The 23235-nt window shown below is 44.2% G+C and overlaps 1 protein-coding gene across 4 annotated transcripts in view; it reads left to right on the top strand.

Annotated features, from left to right (window-relative positions):
• The window catches only part of LOC123991061 (anion exchange protein 2-like), a 124456-nt gene that overhangs the window by 88614 nt on the left and 12607 nt on the right, over positions 1-23235 (top strand). For 3 of the 4 annotated variants that reach the window (XM_046292223.1, XM_046292224.1, XM_046292225.1), the window contains 13 exons: positions 907-1075; positions 2476-2711; positions 6980-7104; positions 8039-8238; positions 13364-13500; positions 16777-16957; positions 19336-19471; positions 19836-20037; positions 20992-21100; positions 21425-21609; positions 21987-22200; positions 22388-22594; positions 22888-23036. In XM_046292223.1, the coding sequence (XP_046148179.1) occupies positions 907-1075; positions 2476-2711; positions 6980-7104; positions 8039-8238; positions 13364-13500; positions 16777-16957; positions 19336-19471; positions 19836-20037; positions 20992-21100; positions 21425-21609; positions 21987-22200; positions 22388-22594; positions 22888-23036 (2250 nt within the window). The other variant, XM_046292226.1, reaches the window with a different exon arrangement.

Below are 23235 nucleotides of genomic sequence, written 5' to 3'. Positions count from 1 at the left end.
TTCTCCTCGGAGACTACCAGAATTTTTACATATCTGTTGTTGCCCAGAACTGGCACACATTATTCAATTAGTCAAGGGCTTGATTATTAGTTAACTAATCGAAACCGGTGTGTCGGTGCAGGGCTAGAACAAATGTGTGAAACATCTGGTGGTCTCATAGGAGAGGGCTGGGAAGTACTGACTTAACTCCCCGGGTTGTCCATCATACCACTAACTACTCTCGACCATCCATAGACCCCAACCTGTCCAAGTCATTGGACAGAGCTTGTAGGGTAATTACTATGTTGAGTTTAAAGCTACTGTACTGTTTGGAACCCAAGAAGACCACAATCATGTATTTTTTGTGGATTTTAACCAATTTGGAATGACTAGAACTCCCTCTAGTGTCAGTTGGGTGTGAGGTTACATGGATTTGACATAAGCATGAATGGTGTCAGCAAACAACCTCATATAGCAAACCTGAATAACATGGTAGGCTAAAAATGGATAATTCTCCTGTCCATAAAAAACCTTTGCACTTCATGTTGATCTGAAAGAATGTGATATGTATTAGCAATTTAGTAGTAGCTTTAACTTAACAGGGTAGACTAGATGGAATTTTTGCCATGCTGGTTACCTCTATCCAAACCTTCCAGAAGTGGCTAGGTGTTGTTTCTGAATGGGACCTATAATATCATGGCTCTTTCTCAATTAAATGTTTTCCTTGATTCCTCTCATTTGTCTCTTTTCACCTTTTCAAAATCCATTGGAGAAGATGGGAGGAACCTTTGACCTTCTCCAATTGAAAAGATACTAGGAGATGGGATGCAAAAAATCACAGAAATCGAATCGAGATGGAGCCAGTATGTTATTCCCTATGTCTCCCATGACTAATCTGACCCTCTCCTCCCTTTCTTCCTCGCTCAGCCGGAGGCGCCGCCAGCCTCAACCCAGCAAGGGGCGCAGCGGGCGGATGAGGAGGATGAAGGGGACCTGAACAAAGCCCTGGGAGTCCAGAGGTTTCAGCAGATCATCAGCCCTGCCCCCAGGATCCCTGACGAGCAGCACCGCACCTACAGCGAGGAGGACTTTGAGTGTAAACAAGCACACACTTGTACACACAGGACATTCACATTCTTAGGTGGTTCATTTTCACTTTATATACAAAAGTACATGGACACCTCTTCAAATTAGTGGATTGCGCTATTTCAGCCTCACTCGTTGCTGACAGGTGTATAAAATTGAGCATACAGCCATGCAATCTTCATATACAAACATTGGCAGTAAAATGGCCTTAATGAAGAGCTCCGTGTCTTTCAACGTGGCACCGTCATAAGATGCCACCTTTCCATCAAGTCATTTTGTCAAATTTCTGCCCTGCTAGTGTTGCCCTGGTCAACTATAAGTGCTGTTATTGTTAAGTGCAAACATCTAGGAGCAACAACGGTTCAGCCGCGAACTGGTAAGCCACACAAGCTCACAGAACGGGACCGCCAGGTGCTGAAGAACACAGCGCGTAAAAATTATCTGTCCTTGGTTGCAACATTCACTACCGAGTTGCCTGTGGAAGCAACTTCAGCACAAGAACTGTTCGTCGGGATCTTCATGAACTGGGTTTCCATGGCAGAGCAGCTGCACATAAGCCAAAGATCACCAGGCGCAATGCCAAGCATTGGCTAGAGTGGTGTAAAGCTCACCGCCATTGGAATCTGGAGCAGTGGAAACGCATTCTCTGGAGTGATGAATCCTGTTTCACCATCTGGCTGTTTGACGGATGAATCTGGGTTTGGTGAATGCCAGGAGAACTCTGCCTGCCCCAATGCATAGTGCCAACTGTAAAGTTGGTTGGAAGAGGGCTGTTTTTTAATGGTTTGGTCTAGGCCCCTTATTTCCAGTGAAGGCAAATCTTAACGCTACAGCATACAATGACATTCTAGATGATTCTGTGCTTCCAACTTTGTGGCAACAGGTTGGGGAAGGCCCTTTCCTGTTTCAGCATGCACAAAGCGAGGTCCATACAGAAATTCTTAGTCAAGATTGGTGTGGAAGAACTTGACTGACCGGCACAGAGCCCTGACCTCAACCCCATCGAACACCTTTGGGATTAATTGGAACGCAGACTGCGAACTAAGCCTAATCACCCAACATCAGTGTCTGACTTCACTAATGCTCTTGTGGCTGAAAGGAAATAAGTCCCCGCAGCAATGTTCCAACATCTAGTGGAAAGCCTTCCAAGAAGAGTGGAGGCTTTATAGCAGCAAAGGGTGGACCAACTCAATATTAATGCCATTGATTTTGGAATGAGATGTTCAACGAGCAGTGTCCACATACTTATGGTCATATAGTGCACTTCTGCAGAAATTGTGACGGGGATACCATAATTTTTGTGAATCGTAGATTTAAAACAGTTGATTTAAATTAGTCCCTCTGAAAACCACAGAAAATGATTTTAACTCCATAAACCACACTCTTTATAACCACTGAATCTTCCTGCAGACCACCGTCACTCCTCACACCACATGCACCATCCCCTGTCCAAGCTGCACTTCGAAGGGAGGAGGAAGAAGAGCGGCAAGAAGAAAAAGGAAAGCGACCGCAAGGACAATTCAGGCCCCACCAGCAGCACCACTATTGAGGAAGGAGAGGATGAGGAAGATAATGAGGAAGAGGGTGGAGAGAGCCACACCCATCTCTCTGAGACATATTGTGACACCGTCAAAGAAGATGTACAGGTAATTGGTGACACCTATGCAAATCAAAACGGGTTCTGTCAAAGTTTTCATAACATTCTACAGGTCATGGAAAATGTTATTTTAACACTAAAACTGTCCAGTGGTGTTGATTCTAGAATGTTTGTATAAAACATTTGCCTGATGTTGCAAGAACATGCTCAGAACACATTTCATATTCTCTTTAAAGGTTCCCGTAATGTTTCATAAGGTAGTGGGAGCAGTCTGGTGAGAACATTGTGGAGACATCACAAAACACATGTTCCCAAAGCACAAAAACTCCAGTTGATTCTACAATGTTAATTTTAGGGTGCAAAAAACATTCACATGATGTTGTGAGAATGTTCACAGAACACATTTGGTCTGTTCTTTAAAGGGTCCCAGAATGTTTAATTTGATTGTGGGAACATTGTGTAGACATGACAAGAGATACAGTATGTTCCCGAAACACAGTTGTGCTGATTATTTCAATGTTTATATTAGGTTGCAAACCATTTGCCTGTTGCAAGAACAGGCCCAGAACACATGTGTTATGTTATAAAATTTCCTAAAACATTTATTTAGGTTGTGGGAACATTGTGGGTGATATGACAACATATAGGTTCCCAAAACAACACTAAAACTGTCCAGTTGTTGACATTCGGCTACTGTTTGTATCATGGTGCACATAAACGCAACATTCAACAATTTCAAAGACTTTACTGAGTTATAGTTCATATAAGGAAATTGAAATCAATTCATTAGGCCCTAAGCTGTGGATTTCACGACTGGGAATACAAATATGCATCTGATACCTTTTAATAAAAAAGTACGGCCATGGATCAGAAAACCAGTCTGTATCGGGTGTGAACACTATTTGACTCATGCAGCTCACCACATCTCCTTCACATAGTTGATCAGCATGTTGATTGTGGCTTGTGGAACCTTGTCCCACTCCTCTTCAATGGCTGTGCGAAGTTGCTGGATATTGGCGGTAACTGGTGATCTAGAGCGTCCCACATGCTCAATGGGTGACATGTCTGGTGAGTGAGATATGCCACGCCTGTCTGGTGCATGGATTATCTTGACAAAGGCTCACTAACAGATGGAAACAAATTTGTGTATATGGAACATTTCTGGGATCTTTTATTTCTGCTCATGAAACATGGGACTAACACTTTACATGTTGTCTATATTTTTGTTCAGTGTCGGTTGTGGAAAGAGGGAGGGTACATTAGAAGAGAGGATCCCAAAAAACAAAATATGCTCAGTTGCGATTACATTCATACAATGTTTAAGTTGGGTTGCACAGGACATTCCCTTAATGTTGTAAGAATGTAATGAGTCAGTTTTTATGACGTTCATAGCATATTTGTTTTAGGTTTAACAAAATATTCTGTTGAAGTTCATGCAATAAACATTTTACTTTTGGAGATCTTATTTTAAGAACATTTAGATAACTTTGACCTAATATTACCACAACATTCCCAACATGCAAATTTGTAGCACATTGGACTACATGCCCCAGTTATGTTTCTCTCCAGATGTAATGGCAATTCACATTTGAGGATTGTATTGTAGGCAGTGTCAATTTTAACACGTAAGTCATGGTGGGGCAAACTCTAAATGTTGATTTCTTTATGCATGCTAGTAAAGCCACTACACAATACTAAACAATGCCCACAAACTGTTAGGGCCTACATAAAGCTGTCCCAAAAGCAGCTTTCTTTTCAGCACCATGGAGTGAATACTTACCAACGCTACACCTGGCTATTAGCGGAGCCTTGTCTGGCAGCGAAACAGTTCCTTCAGCCTCATTTACTTCCTTTTTATAAAACATAGCTGATATGGCTACTTGCTTAAACAAATGTGGTTTCTACTGACAACTGAGATGTACAAATTATGGCAGAAGGGAACGATGAGCGCTTAACAGGCAAGCCGTAATTTAGATGACGACATTAATGAGCGAGCTAAGACTGATGTACTCAATATAACTATTTGTTCAGCCTTTTTTAAATGTACAGTGACAGAATTCGCAACATTGGCCGTTCTTACAGTATTCCCCCTGTAAACCGTCAGAACCATAGGATATCTAAAGGGGGCATACAAGCAGACAATGAACACCCTTAAAATATTCAATGACGTTTCTCTAAAACACGTTATCGGCTTCACGTGCACCGCTAAGTTATGAGGGGGAAAGGGACCAAATGATTAGGGTGAGGCACATGGGCTACTAACAGCTTACTACACTACATAGACTCAGTATTACTTTCTTAGCTACAGTATACATATCTCCCTGGCATATTACATATTACATCATTTATGCTGCAGCATATAAGACATGTCTGGACTCACGTTGTTGTGCTATGCTCACTTTAACTGGAAAATGGCGTGGCGCTCCTTGTGGGCAAATTGTCATCAAAGTCTTATCTGGATTTATGGTGCTTTCAAGACAACTGGAAACTATTTTTTTTTAAACAAGGTTGAATCATGATGTCGGTGATCTTCAGGTCGGAGCTCTAGAAAGAGCCTTCTATACACTACAAGTCAAACGTTTTTAAGAACACCTACTCCGGTGTTACTATTTTCTACATTGGAGAATAATAGTGAAGACATCAAAACTATAAAATAACACATGGGATCATGTAAACGTCTCTTTTTCAGGACCCTGTCTTTCAAAGATAATTAGTAAAAATTCAAATAACTTCTCAGATCAAAGGGTTTAAATACTGTTTCCCATGCTTGTTCAATGAACCATGCACAATTAATGAACATGCACCTGTGGAACGGTCGTTAAGACAAACCGCTTACAGACGGTAGGCAATTCAGGTCACTGTTATGAAAACGTAGGACACTAAAGAGGCCTTTCTTACTGACTCTGAAAAACACCAAAAGAAAGATGCCCAGGGTCCCTGCTCATCTTTGTGAACGTGCCTTAGGCATGCTGCAAGGAGGCATGAGGACTACAGATGTGACCAGGGTAATAAATAGCAATGTCCGTACTGTGAGATGCCGAAGACAGTGCTACAGGGAGACAGGACGGACAGCTGATCGTCCTTTATTGACCAACAATGTGAAACAACACCTGCACAGGATCGGTACATCCGAACATCACACCTGCAGGACAGTTACAGGATGGCAACAACAGCCTGAGTTACACCAGGAGCGCACAATCCCTTCATCAGAGCTCCGACTGTCCGCAATAGGCTTAGAGAGGCTAGACTAAGGGCTTGCAGGCCTGTTGTAAGGCAGGTCCTCACCAGACATCACCAGAAACAACGTCGCCTATGGGCACAAACCCACCGTCGCTGGACCAGACAGGACTGGCAAAAAGTGCTCTTCACTGACAAGTCGTGGTTTTGTCTCACCAAGGGTGATGGTAGGATTTGCGTTTATTGTTTAATTAATGAGCATTACACTGAGGCCTGTACTCTGGAGCAGGATCGATTTGGAGGTGGTGGAGGGTCCATTATGGTCTGGGGCGGTGTGTCACAGCATCATCAGACTTAGCTTGTTGTCAATGCAGGCAATCTCAATGCTGTGCGTTACAGGGAAGACATCCTCATGTGGTACCCTTCCTGCAGGCTCATCCTGACATGACCCTCCAGCATGACAATGCCACCAGCCATACTACTGTTTCTGTGCATGATTTCCTGCAAGACAGGAATGTCAGTGTTTTACCATGGCCAGCTGAAGAGCCCGGATCTCAATCCCATTGAGCACGTCTGAGACCTGTTGAATCGACCGGGTGAGGGCTACGGCCATTCCCCCCCAGAAATGTCCGGGAACTTGCAGGTGCCTTGGTGGAAGAGTGGGGTAACATCTCACAGCAAATATGGTGCAGTCCTTGAGGAGGAGCTGCACTGCAGTAGTTAATGCAGCCCGGTGGTCACACAAGATAAGATGCTGGCTGTTACTTTTGATTATGACCCCCCCCCCCCCCCCCCCTTTGTTCAGGGACACATTATTCCATTTGTTAGTCAAGTGTCTTTGGAACTTGTTCAGTTTGTCCCAGTTATTGAATCTTGTTATGTCCATACAAATATTTACAATTTTTTTCTGAAAATAAACACAGTTGACAGTGAGAGGACACTACTTTTTTTGCTGAGTTTAGTAACCAAAAAAAGTGTTAAACAAATCAAAATATAATTTATATTTGAGATTCTTCATATAGCCACCCTTTGCCTTGATGACAGCTTTGCACACTCTATATTACTCCACTCAGACACTACCGGAGTTGAGAAGATTGAGTCGAACCAAGGTCTCATGTGTGCCCCCTCTCTCCTTCATAGTTTTTTCTGTCAGATGAAGATCACCTGGCCACACCTACCACAGACATACCCTGCACTGCCCGAGGGCTGGAGGTTGTTCCCCAGTCTGCCGTGAGCACTGTCCCTGAAGATGCCACCTCCACGGCGTGAGTACACCTCTCTAAATGCACCCCCATTTTCATTCCATTATTACCATAATGATGTGATCGGGTGAGAATCTTTGGCAGTTGAAGTGTCTCATCCTCCTTTGCGGCACAACACCGCAAGGACTGTTTTATAGCACGTAGCCTGATACTGATCGCTTTGAGGCATTCTCCTTCGCTGATTGGATGAGAGAGATTTGTGTGTGTGTCGCCCACTTTACGTTACCATGTCCCAGGCATCCAGGCAGCCTGCAGGGTTCTGATCTAAAAGGGCCTGATTCCACCAGCAAGAACAAAGAGCCATATTTCACCTGTCTGACTGTTTCCATAGAGAATTCCGACCCTTCCTACTAACACACCTCTCCTCTCGACCCTCCACCTATGGCATTTAGTCTCAGGACACATTAGTGCTTTGTCTGGGATATAGCTTTGTGGGTTCTCCTTTCATCTCCTTCCTCAAGTCTGCTGTAATATCACTCTGTGGACTTCCTCCTACTACTTCTAAAACTGCACACTACACATTGGAAGGTAGAGGTGTCACCCAAGTGAAATATACTGACTGCAGAGGGATCTTTGGAATATAGTTGTTTTCTGAAACTAACAGCTTTTTGGAGACCTTGAGTGTTTTTCAGGTTTCGGAAGGATCCGCTTGGACTGATGAATTCTTAGTGGGAGTTTTCAATCTTTTAGTTTATCGATAGCGACATTCAGACTTGGGTGTCATTTGATTAAATATTTTTTCTTCTCCTGTGAATTGAGCTTTTCTGTATGTTTGATGTGCTTGTTCCAAGGAGTGTAGAGGGAGACCGACAAACATCTTAGAAAATGTGCATTTTTGTCATTTACTGGCCCAGTCTCATAGATGTAAAAGTTATGTTGTGTCTAATATTTTGTTCACCTTAATGTTAACTCTGTTTTCTTTCTCTCCCTCTCCCAGAAAGCCCTGTCCGGCCTCGTCCAGCAGTGACCCATCCGACCCCACCCCTCTTATCCGCGTGGCCAGCCGCAGCTACGACCTGCAGGAGCGCCGGTGCACCGGCAACATGACTGGCGCCGAGCAGGCTAAGTACGAGCGCATCCCCACGGACGAGAGCGAGGCGCAGACACTGGCCTCCGCCGACCTGGATGGGATCAAAAGTGAGTCTTGAGGAATATTGCCAACCTCGGTCACTTCATGTTCAGCTTTTGTTCTCACTGAAGCAATGTTTTAGTGCTTACTGTAATTCCGCGGTTGTTTGTATAATTTAATTCAGAGCCAAGACGACATGCGGGTTCTCTCTTTATTTAGACAGCATGTTATATTTAAAGTTCTTGTACTTGTACATTTTTAAGGGCTGTTTTGTCATTTGGGAGATTTATTTAGAACCCCGGTACTCTGAACTAACCTCTCCCTGACCTAAGAATCTAAACTCTCCCTCACCTTCGTGTTCACTCAGACTACTCTGCCAGATTAACTTTTAAACATGTATTTTTACATTTTACTTCTTCAAGTGCTTAATATCTTGCTCTTTGTGTATTTGCGCCTGTTTGTGTGTGTGCTTGTGTGAAGAGAAGAGTCTATGGCTCCACTGAAGGTCAGAATGCCCTAAACAGAGAGAAAGAAGGGAACACACTGGGGTACATTAATGTCCTGTGACGTCCCTAGCTCCAGTGGCAACCGGGGTGATTTACGTCAGGGGGTCGACCCCTCAGCGGACAGCGGCAGCTTATCAGAGAGTGTGGCGGACACTGACAAAATAGGAGCGACGTCCTCTAATTAAATTAGCCTGTTCCCGCTCTAAGCTGAGGCCCCTGGAACCAGGCCCGAGTCAACCCGGTGGCTAATTGAGAAAGCTGCCCCTCTGGTTCACAACCCCTGAGTCATAAGTGCCAATAAAACAATGTGGAAGCGCTAAGTCGTCTGGGGGGAAAAACATGAGAGAAGCTGAATTGCATGGAGATGATTTGATGTGGGTCCAGTGCCAACATTGGGCTACGTGACATAGAGGGTGTGGCCTTTGTCAGGGTCCCTGACCGCATCAGGAGTCTCCTCGGGTGGATCCTCTTTTATCTGCTTCCCAGCACTGCAAAGCAGCCTGGGAAAGTGCCTCTGCGGCTGGCCGCTGCTCAACGATCGGAATTATTAGATGACTGTCTCATTCCTCTTTTGTTCAACCCTCCTGTTAGCACCTCTGCTAGTTAATGCGCTTGGACACTTTCTACCCTAACCAGGTCAGGTGGGGGTCAAGGAATGCTTTTTTCCCCTAACTCCATTCCTGGACACGCAAAGACTTGTGCTTGAGATTGGAGAGGTCACGGTTCCTTATTCCCATGCCAGCACTATGCCCACCACCAAGCGCCTCTCCTTCAAGAGTGCCAGCCTTGCCTGGGCCAAGTCCCACTCCAGGACTTCCCAGACAACCACGGAGTCCGGCACATTATGAAGCCTCTAAGGCGGACGAACGGTTCCAGTAGACATAGCCCCAAGGTCTGACAAGGTACAGCGACACCTTACAGTGAAACCCAGATAATGAACAAGAGGCTCAAATGACAGAAGATGATACTTCGTTCCTCTCCAGTTTCACTCGCAGAGTTTTCGAAGGACATACAGGACAACTTGTTCTTCAGGAGAAATGCTGTCATTTTTATACACCCTCAGTTTTAGGTGATGAATTGATGAAGGTGCTCAACGACCAGGGTGTTTCTCAAACGGGGAAGGAGCCCACTGACAAAGGTAAGGTTGGTTCCTACCTGTGAGAGGATCATCCACACCCGTTGCCGTATTCCCTCGGAGATGTATCACTTTCATCCAGCCTTATTATCTAAACTGTCCTTGGTTTGTGGCCAGCCTGGTAACCCAACTAGGGTTTAATAGCGGGAACCAGGTTACTGAGGTTTCTGGCCCAAACCCACTCCCGTTTCCAGGGGTAAATAACTGAGAAACCGGTTAATTAAAATCAATTATTTATATGAACAGCTTGAAGTGAAATAGAACTGTTAAATTATATGCAATGTCCAAATCTGTCTTTACGGATTCCTCTGCTCTGCTATCTGTATGATCAATCATCAACACTCAGGGTGGGGACAGACAGCGCATCTCATATGGAGTGCAGTTCACAATGCATGTATCATCTCATCAGCAGGTAACTTTTTTTTCTTGTGACCGGTACATTTGCTGTAGCATAGCCTATGCTACAGTAATATTAGGACTACTATCTGAATATGCATGTAATTTACACATCTCCGTCTGGCTTTCGGGGGTCACCTTATTTTTTTTATTAAGATCCTATTTAAAAATTGCTACTGCAGAGTTTTAAGACAGCCTATCACTCGAATATCGCTCCAGCAGGAATATTGCACTGGTCATCCCCAAAGCCAACACTTCCTTTGGCCGCCTTTCCTTAAAGCTCTGCTGCCAATGACTGGAATGAATTGCATAAATCTCTGAAGCTAGAGTCTTATATCTCCCTCTCTAACTTTAAGCATCAGCTGTCAGAGCAGCTTACCCTGTACCTGTACACAGCCAATCTGTAAATCGCACACCTGACTACCTCATCCCCATATAATTACTTACCCTCTTGCTCTTTTACACCCCAGAATCTCTACTTGCACATCATCTGCACATCTATCACTCCAATTCATGCTAAATTGTAATTATTTTTGCCTCTAGGGCCTATTTATTGCCTAGCTCCCTACTCTTCTACATTTGCACACACTGTACATAGATTCTTCTATTATTTCTGTTCTTTACAGTTATTGACTGTACGTTTGTTGACTTGCAACTCTGTTGTTTTTGTCGCACTGCTTTGCTTTATCTTGGTTAGGTCACAGTTGTAAATGAGAACATGTTTTCAACTGGCCTTCCTGGTTAAATAAAGGTGAAATAAAAAAATACAAATAAGTTGAAATTCACACCTTATTGGGTTTTGACCATTGCAAAACCCATTTTATTTTTGTGAACTTAAGTTAACAATTTTATTTAGCAAATAAAGACAACCGGCATGGACAAAATTATTAGCACACCGGAGCAGGTACTTGGTTACACCGCCTTTGGCCAATATAACAGCCAACAAATGAGTTGGATAAAATATAGAAGGTTTCTGTGTTTTTGGAGTGCATCAGTCCAACAACTGTTTGTCTAATGAAGGTTGTGGATCATCCATCAGGACAACCCCAAACACACATCAAAGCACCCTGAAATTGTTCAAGAAGAAACACTGGACTGTTCTGGAGTTGCCACCGAAGAGTCCAGATCTGAATCACATTTATAACCTATGGCAAGAGATGAAAACAGCAGTTGGAGGGCAAACATTAAAGTATTAGAGCAGTTTGCTCCTGAAAAGTGAGCCAAATTGCCAGTAGAATGTTGCAGCAAGCTCATTGATGGCTCCAAGAAGTGTTTGTCTGCAGTTAACTTGGCCAAAGGCTGTGTAACCGTGTCTTTATTTTCAAAATAATATCGTAAACTTAAGTTTACAAAAATAAAAAATAAATAGTATTTCTGCGTTGATGACAATCCAATAGCACGGTATGGAGAACACTTCTTTTTTTTTTTTTTTTTACGAAATAGGGAATTCTTTAAAGATGGACTATGCAGAAATTGCTTCACCATTTCCTGGTTGCTAAAATTCTATTAGTTTGCTTAATTTGTGACAAAGCAAGCAAGTATAGAATCGTTATACCATCTAAACAGCTGTGAAATATATTTTCCATAAATCAAAATATTGTTTTTTCTACTGTTTGAAGCTGTTGTGCAAAACTGAAAATAAAAAAAACAGGAAGCATAGAAATTGCGCACATACAACAGATCCTACCGCTTCATAGACTTTCTTTCAATGAGAATGACAGATCTATTACACATTTCTAAGTGAATTTGGTCCAGTCACCCAAAAAATTATGCATTTTAGGAAAAGTGTAAGTGTGCCAAAATATTTGGCCGCAACTGTATATTCTGTGCCTTTGCGAAGTAATATCATAACCCTGGACTTATTCCACATTGTGGTGGAATTGAAAATGAATTAAATAGATGTTTGTGTTACTCCACTGTACAACACACACAGAATTCGAGCAGTGAAATTCAAACACAGATTCAACCACAAAGTCCAGGGAGGTTCTCCAATGTCTCGCGAAGAAGTGCACGTATTTGGAGATTGTTTTGCTGTTTTACTAGACTTTGAATATGCCTTTTGAGCATTGTGAAGTTATTACTTACACTTTTGTTTGTGTATAAAACAAACTTTTTGTCCTGAGTCTTATGTTTGGAGCAAATCCAGAACAACACATTACTGAGTACCGCTCTCCATATATTTTTTTAAAGCGTAGTGGTGGCTGCATCATGTTATGGGTGTGCTTGTAATCGTTAAGGACTGGGTTTTTCAGTCAAGAGGTATGTATACTTTCTGAAGGCACTGTACCAATAGGTGCCCTCCTTTTGCGAGGCATTGGGAAAGCTCCCTGGTCTTTGTGGTTGACTCTGTTTGAAATTCACTGCTCGACCTGAGGGACCTTGAAGATGATTGTATGTGTGGGGTACAGAGATGAGGTAGTCAGGAAGAAAAAAAATCTAACCCAGCAATTCCAGTTCATATGATACATTATAATGCAGTACATGTTTACAGTACACACTCAAAGATTAGTGGAGGTTGTTTAATTTATTTACCCAAGACCGCATAAATCTATGGGCTTTTGTGTTTTTCTGTCATGCGTAATGTACGGTAGCCTATGTATTGGATAACAGCACAATAATTTGGCCTTTTGGGGATTGGGCTCATAACATTTATTTAATGTAGGTCTCCAGCAGCATCAGGCTTGAATTTTCATGCCTCTCAAAACACTAATCAAATCCAGACATTTATATGTTGTGTATGGTTTAGAATGACACTTGTGGTTTTGGCGGGAAATACCGGGTTACATGGGAGAAAAAGAAGAAAAAAAATATTGGGGTGGAACATTTTATAAAATATCGCGAAAATATTAAAGCCTAAACCCAACCCCACAGCATTTCCAGGTGAATAAAAGCAATGGCCTGTTCTGTGACTGTGGGTCTCTGAGATGTGATCTAGTAGCGGGATGGTGGAGGTCATTGCAGAGCTAAGAGCTCAGTGTTGGGCAGACCACTGTCTTGGGAAAAAGCTGCAACACTACAATGTTGTAATACTTGATAATGTAATGTTGACCACTGTTATTAGTGTTTGGGATCACAATCACCACCACACCCTCTCACTATTGCTCATTCTGTATCTCTGGCTATGATTTTTAACTCACCTCTCCTCTCTCTCCTTAGGCCATCGTTTTGAGGATGTCCCTGGGGTACGGAGACACCTGGTCAGAAAGAGCACCAAAGGCCAAGTGGTGCATGTCGGCAAGGACCACAAGGAGCCCTGCACACGCAGCCAAAAAAAGGACCGGACCCCACATGAGGTGAGCGACGGAAAATACAACCTGTAGTATCCACTCCTTTTGCTGATGTTGGGACACATTGTCACATCCCTTGTTCCCATATGATGGAGTTTTATTTTCATCAGATGATTTTCATGGATTTGCTGATGTTTTTGGCAAGGATGGTTTGAATGTAAATATGGTTAATTGCTTCTTGGTCCATATTTAAATAAATAAAACTAAAATTGGAACATCAACTGGAAAATCCGCTACAGTATATTTTGTGGATGGGAGAGTGGGCAGGCCACAATTAAAAATGAATGAGTTCTTTCCTTTCACACACCCAATAGAAAGGGGCAGAGAAGAGCTCAGGTAAGGAGACACCGGGTTCTCCCTGAGAGAGGGAGCCATGTTCTATTAACACACACGCATAGGTCCCCAGCAGCCAGGTAAACAACAGGTTCATCTCAGGCTAAAGTGTGTGTGTGTGTGTGTGGGGGGGGGGGGGGGATGTAAGGGTCCCCTGCTCTGTGCACGGGTCTGTGTTAGTCTTCAGTGTATTAAGCCCACATCACCTCCACCCTCTCGCTCCTTCCAGTCGTTACCACCAGTGGTTCTGTAACTTATCATTCTGCCTCCCGGCCAGACGACATGGTCATACTGGACTACTTCGGCCAAATGGCCCGGCCCCACAAGGTGAGGCGGCTCAGTCGGCCAAATGCATGTTCCAGCAGTGTGTGCATGTAGCAACGTGTCTTCACATAAGAGTAGGTGCAGTATGGTTACTCGATAATCATTAGTTGTGTTGTTGGCTTGGTACTGAGCATGGAGTTAGATTGGTTTCTCTTTAAGCAGACTTTTGGGAAGTGATAAGGCTGTAGGGTGTAATACTGTGTTTCTACTGATGATAGTATCTACTGTATTTATACTGTATTTTTACTCATCACAGTTTGATGTGTGAGAAAAAAACTAATTTAAACAGAGCATCTGTTGAGCTATGTATATATGTATATGCCATTTAGCAGACGCTCATGAAATGGTTTTCACTGGAACGTTGCATTCGCCTGTTGCTTATGGCTATTTACCACTGCCTATATTTGAGAAGTGTATTGGCATTGTGGATAATTGAATTGCATAGTTGTTCTTAATATAACCGAGTAACACTGGTGAGTGTGTTTCTGTTTGACGTCAACATTACATTTACATTTAAGTCATTTAGCAGACGCTCTTATCCAGAGCGACTTACAAATTGGTGCATTCACCTTATGACATCCAGTGGAACAGCCACTTTACAATAGTGCATCTAAATCTTTTAAGGGGGGGTTAGAAGGATTACTTTATCCTATCCTAGGTATTCCTTAAAGAGGTGGGGTTTCAGGTGTCTCCGGAAGGTGGTGATTGACTCCGCTGTCCTGGCATCGTGAGGGAGTTTGTTCCACCATTGGGGGGCCAGAGCAGCGAACAGTTTTGACTAGGCTGAGCGGGAACTGTACTTCCTCAGTGGTAGGGAGGCGAGCAGGCGTAGGGCCTGATCAGAGCCTGGAGGTACAGAGGTGCCGTTCCCCTCACAGCTCCGTAGGCAAGCACCATGGTCTTGTAGCGGATGCGAGCTTCAACTGGAAGCCAGTGGAGAGAGCGGAGGAGCGGGGTGACGTGAGAGAACTTGGGAAGGTTGAACACCAGACGGGCTGCGGCGTTCTGGATGAGTTGTAGGGGTTTAATGGCACAGGCAGGGAGCCCAGCCAACAGCGAGTTGCAGTAATCCAGACGGGAGATGACAAGTGCCTGGATTAGGACCTGCGCCGCTTCCTGTGTGAGGCAGGGTCGTACTCTGCGGATGTTGTAGAGCATGAACCTACAGGAACGGGCCACCGCCTTGATGTTAGTTGAGAACGACAGGGTGTTGTCCAGGATCACGCCAAGGTTCTTAGCGCTCTGGGAGGAGGACACAATGGAGTTGTCAACCGTGATGGCGAGATCATGGAACGGGCAGTCCTTCCCCGGGAGGAAGAGCAGCTCCGTCTTGCCGAGGTTCAGCTTGAGGTGGTGATCCGTCATCCACACTGATATGTCTGCCAGACATGCAGAGATGCGATTCGCCACCTGGTCATCAGAAGGGGGAAAGGAGAAGATTAATTGTGTGTCGTCTGCATATCAATGATAGGAGAGACCATGTGAGGTTATGACAGAGCCAAGTGACTTGGTGTATAGCGAGAATAGGAGAGGGCCTAGAACAGAGCCCTGGGGGACACCAGTGGTGAGAGCGCGTGGTGAGGAGACAGATTCTCGCCACGCCACCTGGTAGGAGCGACCTGTCAGGTAGGACGCAATCCAAGTGTTGGCCGCGCCGGAGATGCCCAACTCGGAGAGGGTGGAGAGGAGGATCTGATGGTTCACAGTATCGAAGGCAGCCGATAGGTCTAGAAGGATGAGAGCAGAGGAGAGAGAGTTAGCTTTAGCAGTGCGGAGCGCCTCCGTGATACAGAGAAGAGCAGTCTCAGTTGAATGACTAGTCTTGACTAGTCAACATGCAGCGCAGACTTTGGGAACAAGTACTATTTAAAATCTTTCAAATACTTTGAGCGTTTGATGTCAGATGGACGGGTTTGCAGTTTTGGAACTTTTCTATTGGTCCATTAAGCCAGGCAAGCTCAATCAAGCACAGATGATCATGTATTTTAAATTATTTCAAGTAACATTTGAATCCAGGTCTGATGCACCTTGCATGGTTTTCAGAAGTCAATAGGTTCAAGGACCAGTGCGAACTACTTTCACACTTCACACTTTGGAAAGTGAAACTAGAATACAATTACATATAGTTCTCTGGATGTGTTTTCTGATCCTTAGAATCATTTTTTTACTGTCTTTAAAGAAACAGCATGAGCCTGAGAATAGCTAGCGTTAATTCTAAAGCAATATTTGTAGAAGAATTCAATCCGACGCAGATACAGCCACATTAAGCATACTGAAAACAATTTCCCCTGAAAGATCAGCTATTCAGATCCTCACTGAATCTAATCCGATTGGCTCAATGGTAACTTGGTTGGAAGGAGATACTGGTTTGAACATTTACGATTCAGACTCCTGGATGTCCATGGGCATACACTGAAAAATATTGACTTGCATTGGTTTTTGGACAAACATGATTTTTTTAAAGCTAGCCGTTGGAGTAAGTGGCCACCGGCCAGATAAAAATTTTTTTTTAAATAAAGCATGGATTGCTCTCTTATCTTGTCCATAGAGTGATTTAAGAGGGTTGAAGAAACCAATGTTATTTGGGTACACTATCCCTTTAAATTCAGCCTGTGTCCCCCTCAGGTGTTTGTGGAGCTGAACGAGCTTATCATGGATAAGAACCAGGAGATGCAGTGGCGGGAGACGGCCCGTTGGATCAAGTTTGAGGAGGACGTGGAGGAGGAGACCGACCGCTGGGGCAAACCCCACGTGGCCTCGCTCTCCTTCCGCAGCCTGTTGGAGCTCCGCAAGACCATCTCCCACGGTAGGAGAGAGTTTAGAGAGAGAAGACTGTGTGCAGTGTTTCCCCTATATATATATATACAGTACCAGTCAAATGTTTGGACACACCTACTCATTCAAGGGTTTTTCTTTATGTTTTACTATTTTCTATATTATAGAATATTAGTGAAGACATCAAAACTATGAAATAACACATATTGAATCTTGTAGTAACCAACATTTTAGATTCTTCAAAGCAGCCACCCTTTGCTTTGCTTTGACAGATTTGCACACTCTTGACATTCTCTCAACCAGCTTCACCTGGAATGCTTTCCAAACAGTCTTGAAGGAGTTCCCACATATGCTGAGCACTTGTTGGCTGCTTTTCCTTCAATCTGCGGTCCAACTCATCCCAAACCATCTCAATTGTGTTGAGGTTAGGTGATTGTGGAGGCCAGGTCATCTGATGCAGCACTCGTCACTCTCCTCTTTGGTCAAATAGCCCGTACACAGCCTGGAGGTGTGTTGGGTCATTGTCCTTTTGAAAAACAAATGATAGCCCCACTAAGTGCAAGCCAGATGTGATCTCGTATTGCTGCAGAATGCTGCGGTAGCCATGCTGGTTAAGTGTGCCTTGAATACTAAATAAATCACTGACCATGTCACCAGCAAAGCATCCCACACCACCACATCCATGCTCATGTTGGAACCACACATGAGGAGATTATCTGTTTACCTACTCGGCAATTGGAACCAAAAATCTCAAATTTGGACTCCAGACCAAAGGACAAATTTCCACCGTTCTAATGTCCATTGCTCGTGCTTCTTGGCCCAAGCAAGTCTAGTAGTGGTTTCTTTGCAGCAATTCGACCAAGAAGGCCTGATGCATGCTGTCTCTTTTGAACAGTTGATGTTGAGATGTGTCTGTTACTTATTTGGGCTGCAATTTCTGAGGCTGGTAACTAATGAACTTATCCTCTGCAGCAGAGGTAACGCTGGGTCTTCCTTTCCTGTGGCGGTCCTCATGAGAGCCAGTTTCAACTCAGTGCTTGATGGTTTTTGCAACCGCACTTGAAGAAACTTTCAAAGTTCTTGACATATTCCGCATTGCCTGGCCTTCATGTCTTAAAGTAATGATGGTCTGTCATTTCTGTTTGCTTATTTGAGCTGTTCTTTCCATAATAAGGATTTGGTCTTTTACCAAATAGGGCCATCTTATGTATGCCAACTATACCTTGTCACAACACAACTCATTGGCTCAAATGTATTAAGAAGGAAAGACAATTCCACAAATTAGCAAGGCACACCCTTTGATTGAAATACATTCCAGGTGACTTCCTCATGAAGCTGGTTGAGAGAATGCCAAGAGTGTGCAAAGCTGTCATCAAGGCAAAGGGTGGCTACTTTGAAGAATCTTAAATATAAAATATATTTTGATTTGTTTGTCTTTTTTTTGGTTTACTATGCAATTCCACATGTGTTATTGCATAGTTTTGATGTCTTCACTATTATTCTACAATATAGAACATAGTAAAAATAAGGAAAAACCCTTGAATGAGTAGGTATTTTCCAAACTTTTGACTGGTACTATGTATGTATACATGTATGTTGACTCCAATGCTTCCCACAACTGTGCCAAGATGGCTGGATGTCCTTTGGGTGCTGGACTATTCTTGATACAGGAAACTGTTGAGCATAAAAACACAGCAGCGCTGCAATTGTTGACACTCAAACCGGTGCGCTTGACACCTACTACCATACCCCGTTCAAAGGCACTTAAATATTTTGTCTTTCCCATTCACCTCTGAATGGCACACATGCTCAGTCCATATCTCAATTGTCTTCAGGCTTAAACATCCTTCTTTAATCCATCTCCTCCCTATCGTCTACACTGATTGAAGTTGATTTTAAGTGACATCAATAAGGGATCATAGCTTTCACCTGGATTCACCTGGTCAGTCTGTAATGTTTTGTAAAGGCAGTGTATTTTTTGGGGCGAGACAAAGTATTTAAGTGCCTTTGAACAGCGTATGGTAGTAGGTGCTAGGTGTACCGGTTTGTGTCAAGAACTGCAACGCTGCTGGGTCTTTCATGCTCAACAGTTTCCTGTGTGTGTATCAAGAATGGTCTACCACCCAAAGGAAATCCATCCAACTTGACACAACTGTGGGAAGCATTGGTGTCAGCATGGGCCAGCATACTTGTGGAATATTACAAGACCTTGTAGAGTCCATATCCCGATGAATTGAGGGTGTTCTGAGGACAAAATGGGGGGGTGCAACTCAATAGGAAGCTGTTCTTAATGTTTTGAACACTCAGTGTACGTGTGTGTGTGTGTGTGTGTGTCTGTGTCTGTGTGAGTGTGTCTGTGTGTGCCCACCCTGCTGTGACCTCCGTATCATGTGTGCCCTCTGCCACCAGGGGCGGTGTTGTTGGACCTGGACCAGAAGACCTTGCCTGGCATTGCCCACCAGGTGGTAGAGCAGATGATCATCTCAGACCAGATCAAGGCTGAGGACCGTGCAAATGTGCTCCGAGCCCTGCTGCTCAAACACAGGTACACCACCACCACTACACCTAAATACCAACCAGGACAGCTCAGTGGAAAATACTTATTGAGTATCTAGTAACCTAAGTATGGAAGTACGGAATACTTAAATTAAGTGTGTGGACACTTTAAACTCTGGATATTGTTTTTCAACAGGAAAAGTATAATAAAAACAATCTGGAGTTTGTCTATCCTTTTTGATCTCAGATGAAATAGCGTTATTAGTTCAGCATGTCAATTTACACAATGTTAACCTTGCAATGTCTCTGCCTGGTCCCGCCGCCTGCTTGCTTGATAGCGTGCGAGAGGGCAAGGTGCGACATATGCATCTCCTGCTCAACCTCTGTGTGCCTTTACCTCCCTCGCCCTGCAGTCACCCAAGCGATGAGAAGGAGCACAGCCACAACCCCTTCCCCAGGAACATCTCGGCGGCCAGCCTGGGCAACCTGCTGCCCCAGCAACACAGTTCCAACCACATCCACCATCCAGAGCCCTCCGTCACAGACCCCCTCATGGGCTCGGCCAGCACAGGGGAGCAGGAGACGCGTATTGACATGGAGAAGAACGACCTGCAGGTAGCTACAGTATAGTGGTGATTTTATGTAAGGAGTAAATGCTGACGTTTATTTTTCCAAGGTAATGTACAGAACTGAGGCGTGTATACCACAGTTCCAAAAAACAACAACAATAAAGCGCACATTAACCAGTAAAAATAATAATAATAATAATAATTCTACTCTTTTGGTTGCTAGAGAAGCACCCCAGTCTTTTGGTTGATATTTATGGACACAACCCAGTTGTTCGTTCTATATGTTCAGTTGCCATACACGCTGGCAACGTTCTTGTCCCTTGCTTGCTAGCTACCCAACTAGCTACGGCTAACAGAGTCACAACCTCTGAATCCAGAATAACAGCATTTGTTTAAGCTGTTTTCTATTGACATTCATTTGGATACATCCATAATGTCTGTAAAAACAAATCAATACTAGCTAGCTAAGTTTTTCCTCATTGGACCTGCGTTTACAATGTATCCCATTTCTGTTTTGTGTGGTTGTCGGTTTAGCTTTCTGTAATTTGTAACAAGTGTGGTCTGCATCTTTCGGTGCACATTTCATCATGTTTACAAGGTGTCCCGATAGCTTTTCCAACTGTCCCGTTATTTGGTTTTAATGTCCATTTTAAAATGCCCTTCTAGCCAATCAGAAACAAGTATTCAACAGTGCGGTGTATAAGTAGTGAGGAATGTATTAGGCAGATTATTCTACTGCTAAAGAGTGTGTGTGTGTGTGTGTGTGTGTGTGTGTGTGTGTGTGTGTGTGTGTGTGTGTGTGTGTGTGTGTGTGTGTGTGTGTGTGTGTGTGTGTGTGTGTGTGTGTGTGTGTGTGTGTGTGTGTGTGTGTGTGTGTAAATTGTGTACACAGGGATATTGAACTATCATGTAAAAAGTATCTTCATTTTTTGTGGAGGGGGCAGTCTGTCCCATTGAGTTACCATGGCCTGGGTTAAGTCTGTCCTGATTGGTATTGCAGCAGAAGGAGTCTACTCCAAATATCGGCATACACAGGTCGAAGTCCAAGCATGAGCTCAAGCTGCTGGAGAAGATTCCAGAGAATGCTGAGGCCACTGTTGTCCTTGTGGGTGAGTGGTCTTTTTTAAAACTCATCTAAGAACCAGAAGTACCAGAAAGCATCTCCTGTTACCTTTTTCAAATAACCTACTACCACTACTACCTCTTCTTCTTCGGATACTTATATTTGTCCTATTTGACACATTATTAATTTATTTTCTATTTTCTTTGGGGGGGGTTGCAAGTCCCAAATCTCCCTGATACACACTCGGTGAGTGGGGTCACGGCCAGGGTCAAATAACATCTGAAACAGTAGTCTAATATCAAGTATTCCCACTCTGTGCAGTATAACAGCATGCCCTATAACCCTCTGTCCCCCCCTTCCTCTCCTCCAGGCAGCGTGGACTTCCTGGAGCAGCCCACCATGGCCTTTGTGCGGCTGCAGGAGGCGGAGGAGCTAGACTCTGTCCTGGAGGTCCCAGTGCCAGTCAGGTTCATCTTTGTCCTGCTGGGTCCCCCCAGCACCAACATGGACTACCACCAAATCGGACGCTCCATCTCCACACTCATGTCTGACAAGGTTAGTGCGCTGTACTGTGAAGTGAAGGCGAGAGGAGAGCAAGAGTCAATTGATTGAGGTTTAGTAGAACATCTGTGGGCTGAGTTTCCTGGCCACAGATTAAGCCAAGTCCTGGAGTGAAAATCACTTTCAATGAGAATCTGCATTGAAAATGCTTTTTAGTCCAGGACTAGGCTTAATCTGTGTCCTGGAAACCATTCCTATATGTTTTTTGTTACTATGGTCATAACCATAATATGTAGTATTTAATTCCGCACACAACTCTGAATGCAAAAAAGAAAATCCAAACACAGAGTGAACCTGTCTTGTTCTATGAAGGCTCACATACTGTAGGACAATGAGTATAACTCCAGTGTTTTTCCTGTTCTCCCGCGCAGCACTTCCATGAGTCGGCCTACCTGGCGGACGACCGCCAGGACCTGCTCAACGCCATCAACGGCTTCCTGGACTGCAGCATCGTTCTGCCCCCCTCCGAGATGGGCGGTGAGGAGCTGCTACGCTCCGTGGCACGCTTCCAGAAGGAGATGCTTCGCAAGCGGGAGGAGCAAGGAGCCCTGCTGGCCAAGGAGCCCAAGAGCCAGAAGGAAAAAGGTGGGGGAATCCCGCAATTTTGTTCACAGAAAAATGATGTCCTAACTTTCGTAGCTTCTCAGACCGTTACATGGAGCCGGATGATAATATTTTGAAAGTTTCCTTTTTTTTAAATGCAAAAAGATTCCAAAGAAACGTCTATTTTCTAGTCCAGTATTTGAAATCGGTCTATGTTTATGTATTCCAGAGGCCCTCCTCTCGCCCGGGAAGCCGGGAGACGATCCCCTGCAGCGTACTGGACGCCCCTTCGGAGGCTTAATCCGAGATGTGAAGCGCCGCTACCCAAAGTACGTGAGTGACTTCAAGGACGCGCTGAACGCCCAGTGCGCTGCGGCCATCATCTTCATCTACTTCGCTGCCCTCTCCCCCGCCATAACCTTCGGAGGCCTCCTGGGTGAGTCCCAGGGGTTAAATGCAGCCAGCTAGGAAATTCTGGTACATTTACAGAAATATCCCTGTGTAAGTTAAGAAAGTGATGGAAACAATGAACAGGAGGCAAAAAATAACCACAACTACCCATATACCCCTATCAACACACAACCAGACACTTAGCATGTGTTTAAAGTAGGCATTGGAGCTATATTGAATATGTACTGAGAATGGAATTCGTAGCTTTTAAAAAAAACGTTCTTAGGTCATTCTCTGAATGTTGCCTGTGTGGGTTCTTGACTGTGTGCCTTGTGGTAGGTGAGAAGACTGAGGGTCTGATCGGTGTGTCTGAGCTGATCGTGGCCACAGCTGTGCAGGGTGTTCTTTTCTGCCTCCTGGGGGCCCAGCCGCTCCTGGTGGTGGGCTTCTCCGGACCCCTGCTCGTCTTTGAAGAGGCCTTCTACTCTGTAAGTTACCTCAAACTGAGATGTGAGATTACATTATTGACCACCGCGTAAGAGTAGGGCTGGGCGATATGGCCAAAATATATCAATATATTTTGGCCATATCGCCCAGCCCTACTCTTACGCGGTAGTCAATAATGTCATCTCACATATATATATTGCTTTATGAGTAGTGCGTGACCCTAGGGTGGCAACACATATA

The sequence above is a fragment of the Oncorhynchus gorbuscha genome, linkage group LG12 (genome assembly GCF_021184085.1).
Source record: "Oncorhynchus gorbuscha isolate QuinsamMale2020 ecotype Even-year linkage group LG12, OgorEven_v1.0, whole genome shotgun sequence".
In the NCBI taxonomy this organism is placed as follows: Eukaryota; Metazoa; Chordata; class Actinopteri; order Salmoniformes; family Salmonidae; genus Oncorhynchus; species Oncorhynchus gorbuscha.
Note: the sequence above shows the minus strand (reverse complement) of the source record. Positions and strands in the feature narration are given on the sequence as shown.